The sequence below is a fragment of the Aquarana catesbeiana genome, linkage group LG05 (genome assembly GCF_042186555.1).
Source record: "Aquarana catesbeiana isolate 2022-GZ linkage group LG05, ASM4218655v1, whole genome shotgun sequence".
NCBI classification, from domain to species: Eukaryota; Metazoa; Chordata; class Amphibia; order Anura; family Ranidae; genus Aquarana; species Aquarana catesbeiana.
The window spans coordinates 472,691,760-472,703,508 of NC_133328.1; the positions used below are offsets into that span (position 1 = coordinate 472,691,760).

The 11,749-nt window shown below is 46.0% G+C and overlaps 1 protein-coding gene across 1 annotated transcript in view; it reads right to left on the reverse strand.

Moving 5' to 3' along the window:
• The window catches only part of TYMS (thymidylate synthetase), a gene marked incomplete in the record, with an annotated part of 16,912 nt that extends 15,093 nt beyond the window's left edge, over positions 1-1,819 (reverse strand). Inside the window, 2 exon segments of the mRNA XM_073631437.1 lie at positions 1,450-1,600; positions 1,676-1,819. Coding sequence (XP_073487538.1) covers positions 1,450-1,600; positions 1,676-1,720 — 196 coding nt within the window.
• Between the last annotated feature and the right edge of the window lie 9,930 nt (positions 1,820-11,749).

Sequence of the window (11,749 nt, forward strand, 5' to 3'; positions counted from 1 at the left end):
GTGCTGTCATTCACTGCAGAATAAACCGATCAGAGGGTCCCGGACAATGATTTATGGCTGGGACCCACGGCCTCAGCGAATGACAGAAGAGAGCCCTGTGTTGGTAAACACAGGGCTCTTTTTATACAGCAGTGTCCTGACTAGGAATAAAGACCAGCACCTTGCTTAGTAAACCACACAGTAAACACACTAAACATTGTTAGGCACACATTTAACCCCTTGATCATGCTAGATGTTAACCCTTTCCCAGCCAGTGTTGTTAGTACAGTATTATCACAGAATACTGTCACTGGAGATATCAGTGGCAATTGGTGTCAGATTGCTTGATGCACTATCACAGTTCCACTATAAGTCCCTAAATGCCACCATTACTAGAAAAAAAAAAGGGAGCGCCAGTTTGTAGACTAAATTTTGCCTTTTTTTTTTTAATTGGATATAGATTTTATAGCAGAAAAGTAGAGCAGCAGGATTAATCGTAAAAAATAAATAAATAAAAAAAAATTAAAAAAAAAAAAAAAAAAAAAAAAAAGAGAAGGGGGGAGAGCCAAAGTTTAACATTGCTTAGCGCTGAGTGATCGAGAAACTTTGCATCATTTGGTTCTTTTAGATCAAAGGAATGAACTTCGGTCTGCAAATGAGGTCAGTTTAACCACTTAAAAACTAAGCCATTTCTGGACATTTGTTGCTTACAAGTTAAAAAAAAAAAAAAAAAAAAAAAAATTAGAACCCCCAAACATTATATATATAAAAATATATATATATATATTTTTTTTTTTTTTTTTTTAGCAGAAACCCTATAGAATAAAACGGCGGTCGTTGCAGCATTTTATGTCATTTGCGCAACGGTCTTTCAAACGCAATATTTTTGGAAAAATAAAACTTCAATGAATTAAAAAGAAACTAAACAGTAACGTTAGCCCAATTTTTTTGTATAATGTGAAAGATGAGGTTACGTCGAGAATCATGATCTTTATTCTAAGCAAAAAAAAAAAAAAAGTGATCCTCAGTTTATCCAGAATCATGTAGCTCAAAAAAAAAAAAGTTTGCATGTATACTGCGCAAATGTATTGGGAGTACAGGTGCCATCAGCCCCCTAACAGATAGCGAGCCGGGTGGCCCCCTAGCAACAGACAGCAAGCCGGGCGGCCCCCTAGCAACAGGCCGAGAACCGGGCAGCAGCAGCCCCCGGCATCCTAGCAACGAATAAATAGTAACATTATACTTTTAAATATTGGGCACACAACATGCATACAGAGGACTTTCTGCACAAGATATATTCTCACACAGCTGTGGGCACACATTCCTCCACAATTGGCACTCCCCATCCCCCCACTCACCCTCTCTTGTCTTCATTGGATATAATAAAATACAGATCACTGACATGCGGCTGTTCCGATTATCTGAGTGAATGCTAGTGAATTGCTGGGACTTGTAGTCCCTCTCTCTCACCTCTCAGGCTGTATCTCGCTTGCATGCCGAACACAGATAAGGTCCCGGTACCGGTCCGGTCCTCTTTGCGGTACCCCTTGTGGAGGATATGTCGGATCTGATCCAGGTATTGGTCCTCGTCATGGGGGGGCTGTTCATGGTGGGGGGGCTCCTGAGAGAGAGGAGCGGAGAGATGAGGATCATGTACACAGCACACATCGCCTCATACAGCCCCCTCCGTATATACCTGCTCCGGGCGCACACACACCGTCTCCTCCTCTGCTACCGGCATTCTGTATGTCCGAGAAACGCGGGAAATACACTGCAGGCGGGAGACTCAAACCTGGCACTCAAATTCCCGCCAAAATTCTCCTGTCATGTGAGGAGAGGCGGACTCCCAGGCTTCCTTCTATAGAGGAGAGCAGAGCATTGGAGAGCAGAGTATTGCATTCTGCTGCTTTATCTGCAGCTATGCATGTTCGTTTCTTGTATTACATTTACCTCCCTGAACATGGACAGTCTGTGTGTGTCAGTGTATATGTACTGTGCCAATGTGCTTACATGATGTGTATGTATACATGGGCTGTACCTTCAACATTTTACTCTGGGACATTGGATCAGCTTTAACCACTTGCTTACTGCCTGGGCTTTTTTTCTCAGAGAATAGGCGCAGGAACTCCCCTTTTCCGAGTCACCCCTTTTCCCCGCCCCTACCTACCTCCGAGCACCGTCCTTTGGTTCCCTCCCCTACCCACCTCCGAGCACCATCCCTTGGTTCCAACCCCTACCCACCTCCGAGCACCGTCCCTTGGTTCCATCCCCTACCCACCTCCGAGCACCGTCCCTTGGTTCCAACCCCTACCCACCTCCGAGCACCGTCCCTTGGTTCCATCCCCTATCCACCTCCGAGTACCGTCCCTTGGTTCCATCCCCTACCCACCTCCGAGCACCGTCCCTTGTTTCCAACCCCTACCCACCTCCGAGAACCGTCCCTTGGTTCCATCCCCTACCCACCTCCGAGCACCGTCCCTTGGTTCCATCCCCTACCCACCTCCGAGCACCGTCCCTTGGTTCCAACCCCTACCCACCTCCGAGCACCGTCCCTTGGTTCCATCCCCTACCCACCTCCGAGCACCGTCCCTTGGTTCCATCCCCTACCCACCTCCGAGCACCGTCCCTTGGTTCCATCCCCTACCCACCTCCGAGCACCGTCCCTTGGTTCCATCCCTTACCCACCTCCGAGCACCGTCCCTTGGTTCCATCCCCTACCCACCTCCCAGTAACCACCCCTTTTAGACAATACAGAACCAAGTATCATTTCATGGTAATTTGTATGGAATTTGGTAAAAAGCAGTAAAACCCTCTCATGCCCGGACCAATTTTCAGCTTTTAGTGCTGTCACTCTTTAAATGACAATTGCGCGGTCATACAACACTGTACTCAAATTACATTTTTATCATTTTTTCCCCACAAATAGAGCTTTCTTTTGGTGGTATTTGTTCACCTCTGGGGTTTTTATTTTTGGTTAAAAAAATTAAAAAAGACCATTTATAAAAAAAAAATACAAAACCGTTTTATATTTTGTTAATAAATTTTGCAAGCAGGTAATTTTTCTCCTTCATTGATGTACGCTGATGAGGCTGCACTGATGGGCACTGACAGGCTTCACTGATGCGCACTGATAGGTGGCACTGATAGGCTTCACTGATGGGCACTGATAGGTAGCACTGATGGGCACTGATAGACTGCACTGATAAGGCCACACTGAAGGGCACTAATAGGCAGCACTGGTGGGCACTGATGAGGTGGCACTGGTGGGCACTGAAGGGCATTGATAGGTGGCACTAAAGGTTGGCAGTGATGGGCAATGATGGGTAGCAGTGATGGGCACTGGTAGGTGACACTGATAGGCAGCACTGATGAGGCACTGATTGGAACCACTGGTGGGCATTAATAGGTGGCACTTATGGGCACTTATAGGTGGCACTGATTGCTGGCACTTACTGTGGTCACTGATTTCTGGCACTGTGGGCACTGATTTCTGGCACTGTCAGGCGGCACTGGTGGGCACAGAGGCTCTTCCTCTTTGAGACCGATGTCCCTTCAAACAGCAGCCGGTGATCAGCTTTTTTTTCTCCTTGCGCTGTCAGCATGAGAAGAAAAAAGAAACGATTACAGATCCTCTGTTTATATCATGTGATCAGCTGTCATTGGCTGACAGCTGATCATGTGGTAAGGGGCCGGGATCGGACCTGAGATCACCTGAGTCTCATTGGCTCGGGTGACCCCAGCATGCGCCCTTGAGGGGGGTATGGCGAGCCTGAAAAGTGGAGGTCGTTAATAGACGTACTACTGGCAAAGCGGATCTGAAGCAGTTAAATGAATGTGAGAGGTGAAGTGAACCACTCAAAGGACACTTATGGTCTTTTTTTCTGCCTCTAAATGCTTCTCTATGTTAGAATATTTATCGGCATTTACAGGCATTTAGAGGCAGGAACATTCATAGGCAGAAAAAAAATATAATCTAGTGCCAGCGTGTTTTGGAGAGGAGCATTTTGCCACAAAAACCTTCCAACGTTTAAGTGCTAGGTGAACGTTCATTCATTCTAGTGCCCATAATAATTCATATTCTGGAATGAATAAACACCCAGACGCTTGACATACCTAAATGTATTTGCAAAATGCGGCTTTAGGCACATTTTATAACCCTGCTTTAAAAAAAAAACTTCCTGTGTGCATGAAGCCAGACCACCAGTGATGCTACAGTCATGGTGTGTAGGTGCAACTACAAGAGGAGGCCTGAAGAGGGAGACAAATACTCAGAATATGTCACAGCATTACAAATGTGAAGTGTTTCTTTTTGGTAAAAGGCACAATGTGAGCAAATTGTTACAAATGTATCATTTAAAAAAAAACAGCTTTCTTTCAAAATTTTCTTTGGTATGTTCATATTCCACTATTATGGCCCCTTTCACACATGCCGTTCATTAATCAGTTCAATCACATCTTTTCAAAGAAAATAACAATGACATTTTCATCAGTTTTTCTTTAGCTGCTCATCAGTTTCTCATCAGTTTTTTTTACATCCACTACCAATGCAAAAACAGATGGAAAAAGAACTGTTTGTCAGTTTACATCCGTTTTTAGTCCGATCCATTTTTTTAACGGAAGAAAAATAGAGCTTTGATAAAAAAAAAAAAAACGGATGTTGACGGATGCAGATGTAAACCAGGCCCGGACTGGGACAAAAAATAGGCCTGGGCATTTTAGACTGAGCAGCCAACTTTTCCAGGGACTGGGAGGGAGAGATGTCGGTAGACATTCGCGGGGGTGGCTGGTGTCGGTCCTCCACACTGTAATGTGCAGAGACACTGTGATATAAAGGGGACTGCACTGTAAAGGGGCACTGTAATGGTTACAGTGCAGTCCCCTTTATATTACAGTGTCCCAGTCCTATTGTGGCCATACAATGCTAGTGCTGTCTGTCTCCTATTGTGCTCACACTGCCCAGTGACACTTACCTGCTCTCTCTGGTGGTCCTGGACAGCATGGCGCTCTCTTTCTGGTGGTGCGGTACAGCGTGGCTCTCTCTGGTGGTACAGTACAATGTGGCTCTCGTGGCCCTCTGGTGGAGCGGGTACAGCGTGGCTCTCTCTCTCTGGGGGTGTGGTTCAGTGTGGCTCTCTCTGGTGGTGCGGGTACAGCGTGGCGCTCTGGTGGTACAACGTGGCGCTCATGGCTCTCTCTGGTGGTGCGGGTACAGCGTGGCGCTCATGGCTCTCTGGTGGTGTGGGTACAGCGTGGCTCTTATGGCTCTCTGGCGGTGCGGGTACAGCATGGCTCTCTGGTGGTGCAGGCACAGCGTGGCACTCGGGTGGTGCGGGTACAACGTGGCTCTCTGGTGGTGCGGGTACAACGTGACTCTCTGGTGGTGCGAGTACTGCGTGGCACTCTGGTGGTGCGGGTACAGCATGGCTCTCATGGCTCTCTGGTGGTGCGGGTACAGTGTGGCACTCTGGTGGTGTGGGTACAGCATGGCTCTCATGGCTCTCTGGTGGTGCGGGTACAGCGTGGCTCTCTGGTGGTGCAGGTACAGCGTGGCTCTCTGGTGGTGCGGGTACAGCGTGGCTCTCTGGTGGTGCGGGTACAGCGTGGCTCTCTGGTGGTGTGGGTACAGCGTGGCACTCATGGCTCTCTGGAGGTGTGGATACAGCATGGCGCTCTGGTGGGGTGGGTACAGCATGGCTCTCATGGCTCTCTGGTGGTGCGGGTACAGCGTGGCGCTCTCTCTCTCTCTGGAGGCGTGGGTACAGCGTGGCACTCTGGTGGTGTGGGTACAGCGTGGCTCTCATGGCTCTCTGGTGGTGCGGGTACAGCCTAGTGCTCTCTCTCTCTGGTGGTGTGGGTACAGCGTGGCTCTATCTGGTGGTGCTGGGGCTATTAGTTCCCCAGCACAGTCCTCTTTCTTTTTCCATGTCTCCTGTAGTACTTGCCTGTTTCCGAGTTTTCTCTCCCCCCCCCAGCAGAGTGCATGCTGGGGACTGTAGCCCTCTCCTTGCTGAGATCAATTGGGCATCCTATCTCTGGGACTACATTTCCCATGATGCCCAACTAGTTATTTCTGATTGGCCCTCTGCTGTGGCCAATTGGGAGGGAAGAAGAACAAGCAGGAAGCTTTCTTCTCTCCCGTCCTGTGCTGCCGACAAGCCTGACATGAGAAAGGAGGTGGGGGGAGACATCCTGACAGCAGCCCAGAGGAGGAGGAATGAGGGGCCGAGAGCGGAACTGTCAGCGCGGCTCTGAGGCTGAGCTGTGTGTGAGAGACACACAGCTCAGCCCATGCAGCCGCTAGTTCTGCCGGAGAAGGCACAGGCACGGCCGCATAGCAGTAGGCAAGCGGAGGCCGTGGCCTGTGTTAACCATGTTCAGGCCGCGGTCGCCGCTTACCACCCGCTGTGCGGCCTGAACATCAACAGGACACGGAACGGGCGGCCCACCGGGCAAATGCCCGGTCTGCCCTATGGCCAGTCCGGGCCTGATGTAAACTGATGTTAATGGATGATCCTCCATTTACATCTGTTTTTCCATAGAGATGCATTGATGTCCGTTTTTCATCCGACAATGGATGGATGAAAAACAGACAAACGGACCGCATGCGTTACAGTCATTTTCTGATCAGTTCAACTGTTCTAATTTTTCACAATATCATTGACAGGAAGTGTTATTACGGAAAATGTTGCCCTGTACTTACCCGTACTTTTCTTTGTTAGGTTATCCCCATGTCTGTGTACAGAGGATCAACCTAACCCCCTTGACCCCACTGGACCACCTCCTACTGAAGTAATAACAGAGTTAGGCCCCTTTCACATGGGCAGACCATTCAGGTCCTGTCAGTTTTTTAGGAGGACCTGAACGGACGCTCCATACAGGTCTATGGAGCGACGGATGTCAGCGGTGACATGTCCACTGACATCCGATCCGCTAAAGTGTGACGGATGGGAACCCTATTTTTCCATCTGTCTGGCGGATCGGATGAAAACAGACTCTTCGGTCCGTTTTCATCCAATCCCCCATAGAGGAAAGCGGCACTCTGACAGGTCCGTCCCTGCACAGTGTTGACAGAGCGATACCTGCTGAGCAAAGCGGAGCCCGTACACATACACGTCCGTGTGAAAGGGCCCTAAGACTGACAAGAAGAGTATTCAATAACTAGCATGTAACAGTATATTGGGGAGGATAATTATGTTGACACTAGATAGGAAGGGAAAATTACAGTAAGAATAGACCAACAATTTTCCACATTACTGGTTCACCTCATATCAGCATGCAGTAGGACATAACTAGTTAAATCTCAGGGTGGGAAAAAGAACACATGCAAGTTAAACTCTGAATAAAAAAAAGTTTTTAGTTCTTCAACAAGGCTGCAAAAACACCTGAGGAACCAAATCAAGCTGAGCTAGGCTACATCCATAAATATAGAAGGAAATCAGCCGCACATGTGTCCATTGACACATAGGCTGTTATCAACTGTTTTTGCCAGGGAAGTTTTTGGGCTGTAAAAAAAAAAAACCAACACTAGTGCATTCTGAGAAGAGTTTTTTTCAGTTGTAAAAACGCTCTAATGTAAAAAAACGCAGATAAACAATGATAAACGCATCTCACAAGCGTTTTTTAACATTTTTGATCCCATTGATTTTAAAAAAATGCTAAAAAACCTTCTCTAACTTCTAATGCGTAAGTGAAATCCTTTGTGTCATCAGCAGATGGTCCTGGCTTTGGTTCAGGTTTAGCATTTCACCTGCTTGCATGCGATGATGCTACTACACGTTCTCGACTTTGGACTAAAGTCCATGTGTAAAGTCCATTGCTAAACCATGTTGAAATGATGATCAAACACCCAGTTGTGTGACACCCATCACCAAAGTAAAAATGGAGGCTTACCAGAAAGCCTGCGACCCCCCCTTACTCAGGGAGGTCATACAGCACTTGACTGGATCTCTGATCCACTTAAGAAAAGCCCAGGTGCTCTTTCAGGTGCCACCAGCATATCACCAGTATATAATACATGTATACACAAAAAGAAAAGAATAATTGTGGCGCAACAGGGATATTGCTGTCTGGCCCCTGGCCTCTCTGTAGGCCCTCATCGGTAAGCGACTGCATCTCTTTATTCCTCCCATTATTCTTTTCTTTTTTGTGTATACATGTATTATATACTGGTGGTTAACATCTACATCCTATTACTCTGCCTTTAGATGTAATTTTTTGTTGTTCTTCCTGAAGAAACGGTTAAAGTCTGCTAAACATGTAGAGGATGTTCGTGCACTAAGGAATACAACAGCTCCTATGTTCCATCATGGAGTATCTATTACCAGTTTAATGTGTATTTCATATGGTTTTATTCACACTTGTAGTCTCTGTTTTAATTTGTATCTGGATACTTCATAATTTTTTAATGTAAATCATGTACCAATAAAATATATATTTTTTATCTTATATGTAATTTGTCCAGGATATCGAGATAGTCCATTGTTCCCTTTTCCCTCCCTTTCTTCGCTTTTGAGATTTCTTGTGTGGAATAGTCTTCTTGCACCCACTCATTATTGCTATTTGGATAATGGTACCCCCAACTCTTTACCCTTTAGTCAGTTATTTCGAGGCGTTTCTGCCATTAGGTAGATTATGAACATGACCCTGCATTGCCGGTCCTTCCCCCCAGCCTTAGAGCGGAGAGCGGGATGTATCACAGTACTGGATAGAGGGCAGGAGCTGCAGGAGGAAACTGTTCACATAAACCAGCAGGTGATTGGTTGCTAGGAAGCTGGGTGTGCATAGCATACTAGCACAATATGTGACACTTACCTGCAAACGAAGCCCACGCTGTCCCCGCTGCAGGCTGCATCCATGTACGCCCCTCTTCTGGGGCCACAGACTCTGGCTCTGTGACTGGCCAGAGTCACGTGACGTCACTCCAGTACATGCGCGCGGGAGCTGCCGGTCACGGCACTTACTATTGAAGAGACTGTGAGGTCCGCTACTACTTCACATCGCATGCGCCGATGACATCATTGGTGCAGTGTACAGCAAATATCTCCTAGACATTTAGGAGAAATTTCCAGTACCTATAGGTAATCCTTATTATAGACTTACCTATAAGTACAACTTCCCAATGGAGGTTTACAACCTCTTTAAGCCATGGGGCATCACTGGGGCACGAATAGCAATGACCCAGACGAGGCAAGCCTTGTACTTTGTGCAGCAGGAATGATAAAAGCAAACCATCACTGAAATTCTTTCCCCCTCTGGCTCAGTACTCACAGTGTCCTTCCAGCATAGAATGCAACTCTTCCAAAAAAAAAAAAGGGGAGACACCTGGGAAAAGGAGAGGCTGCCCACCCCAAAATCATAAAAATAGGAATTTACCCCCAAAAGGTAAAGGGGCTTTGAAGGCAGCAGACAACAATGAAGATGTTGTATGGTTTAAAAAGTAGCTTTATTAGTACATGAAACATCGGAGTAAAAACATGAACTGTGTACATAGAGCTGTAAAAAGGGCACAGAAGTATATAATAGGCTATACATGATGATGTATTAAAAAAGTGCTTGGATAGTACTGACGCGTTTCGACCCCATCGGGTCTTCTTCAGAGGAAATGCATGCGCTGTAGGAGAATTTTGTATACATGAAACAATGATACCAATATGGTTGTGTATACTTGTGAACAATGAACACAGTTATATATGATACTTTTTTTTTTTTTTTTGATAATGCCCACACACTTGCTTTAAAAATCTTGACTAAAATACATAAAGATTTTTATTTGGACACAATCTAGGCCCACCAGCCTGTAGATACATTTTATAAATAACGTAATACTTTTATTAATGATCCATATAAATTTTCTAAAAAACCTCTACATGCTCTCACTGATGTTGCTGCTTGGTGTTTAGGTCGCGGGTGTTGCTGATCCACATGCCCCTTACCAGGCGTGGGGGTTTTTCCTAAGTGTAAGCCATCGTAAGTCGCACAGCTGCTGCTCAAGCTCCCTCCCTGGGGGTGGTGGCTGACCGTGGGGTCCTGGTGTTGAAACCTGATGGTAAGAAGCTGCTTCTAAAATCGCAAGCTCAGAAGACACAGCTATACGTATACCCTTGGGTAATTATGCTCAAAAAATTTTTTTTATCATATATAACTGATATATATCCAAGCGCTTTTTTAATACATCATTATGTATAGCCTATTATATACTTCTGTGCCCTTTTTACAGCTCTATGTACACAGTTCATGTTTTTACTCCGATGTTTCATGTACTAATAAAGCTACTTTTTAAACCATACAACATCTTCATTGTTGTCTGCTGCCTTCAAAGCCCCTTTACCTTTTGGGGGTAAATTCCTATTTTTAGAATGCAACTCTTCCACCCACTATATTCTGAAAAGCTCCAGAAACAGGGAAGCAGCCAGATTAGCAGCCCTTGAACCGAGAGCAGCCTAAAGCAATCAGTTCCGCTCTGCTGATTATAAAAGAACCAAAAACGAAATTTTCTTTATCAAAAACCTAGCAGCCTGGCAGGAGAGTGCTACACTTCTAGTAACTTAATTTCACCTGCAGCAATAAGTAAAGAAGAGCAGGTCATGCTTATATGTGGCATTTTTGTTGGTGATTTGGTAGTTCATCTTGCCTTGCTAAGGCATCATATGAGCAAAAATATGATTTGTTATGGCCAAAATGGAAATGTGTTGATTTTTCACAAATAGTTTGGGCAAACATCAATCAATAACTGGAAATCCAACTGCCATCTATTTTTTCCACAGATTTTGGTGACTTGTTCATTTTTAAAGGGGCAGTTTTAATTATGCTTGTTCACGGTTTTCACAGAGCGCCATTCATTGTTTTTTATTATTTCATATCGGGCCTGAAGCAGGTGTGAGTGCACTGTTCTATGGAAAGTTGATGGGGTGATTATGATTGGTTGTGTGGACCTTAATTCTTGAAGACTCGCTATTGTTTGGTAATTCTGCATTCTGCATCTACTAATTGATGTTGTAGCACCAATTGATGAATAATTAGTCTACCTAAAGTACATTAAATATATTTAGTGAAAGACAAAAATAACTATGTATTATTCAATTCAATATTTACTTGAAATGCAGACTCTATACAAAACAGTTGTTCTTTTGTTGTTACCATATAAACAGATGATTTTATTTATTATAGGTACTTACCATATTTATCGGCGTATAACACGCACTTTTTTCCCCTTAAAATCAGGGGAAAATCGTGGGTGCGTGTTATACGCCGATTCCCGCCGATCTCTGATTTTTTGCGATCGTGCCGACATACACATCCGAGTGTACAGATTTAAATATGGCGCCGGCGGACTCGGCGGAGCAGAGCGAGCGCCGCCGAGATCGAAGGGACTGGGCCGAGATACACATAGCCGAGAGTACTTGGCTCTTTTCGGCTCCGCTCACAGTCACACCCAGTCCCACCCTATGATGGACATAACACAGGTCCAATGGTGGGACTGGGCGTGACTGTGAGCGGAGCCAAGAGGAGCCGAGTACTCTCGGCTATGTGTATCTCGGCTCCGCCCAGTCCCTTCGGCGCTCGCTCTGCTCCGCCGAGTCCGCCGGCGCCATATTTAAATCTGTACACTCGGATGTGTATGTCGGCGTGATCGCAAACAATCGGCGGGGATTGCAAGGCTGCACTGGGGCAAGGCTGCACAGGGGCAAGGCTGCACTAACAAGGCTGCACAGGGGCAAGGCTGCACTAACAAGGCTGCACTGGGACAAGGCTGCAATGAACACTGGGCACA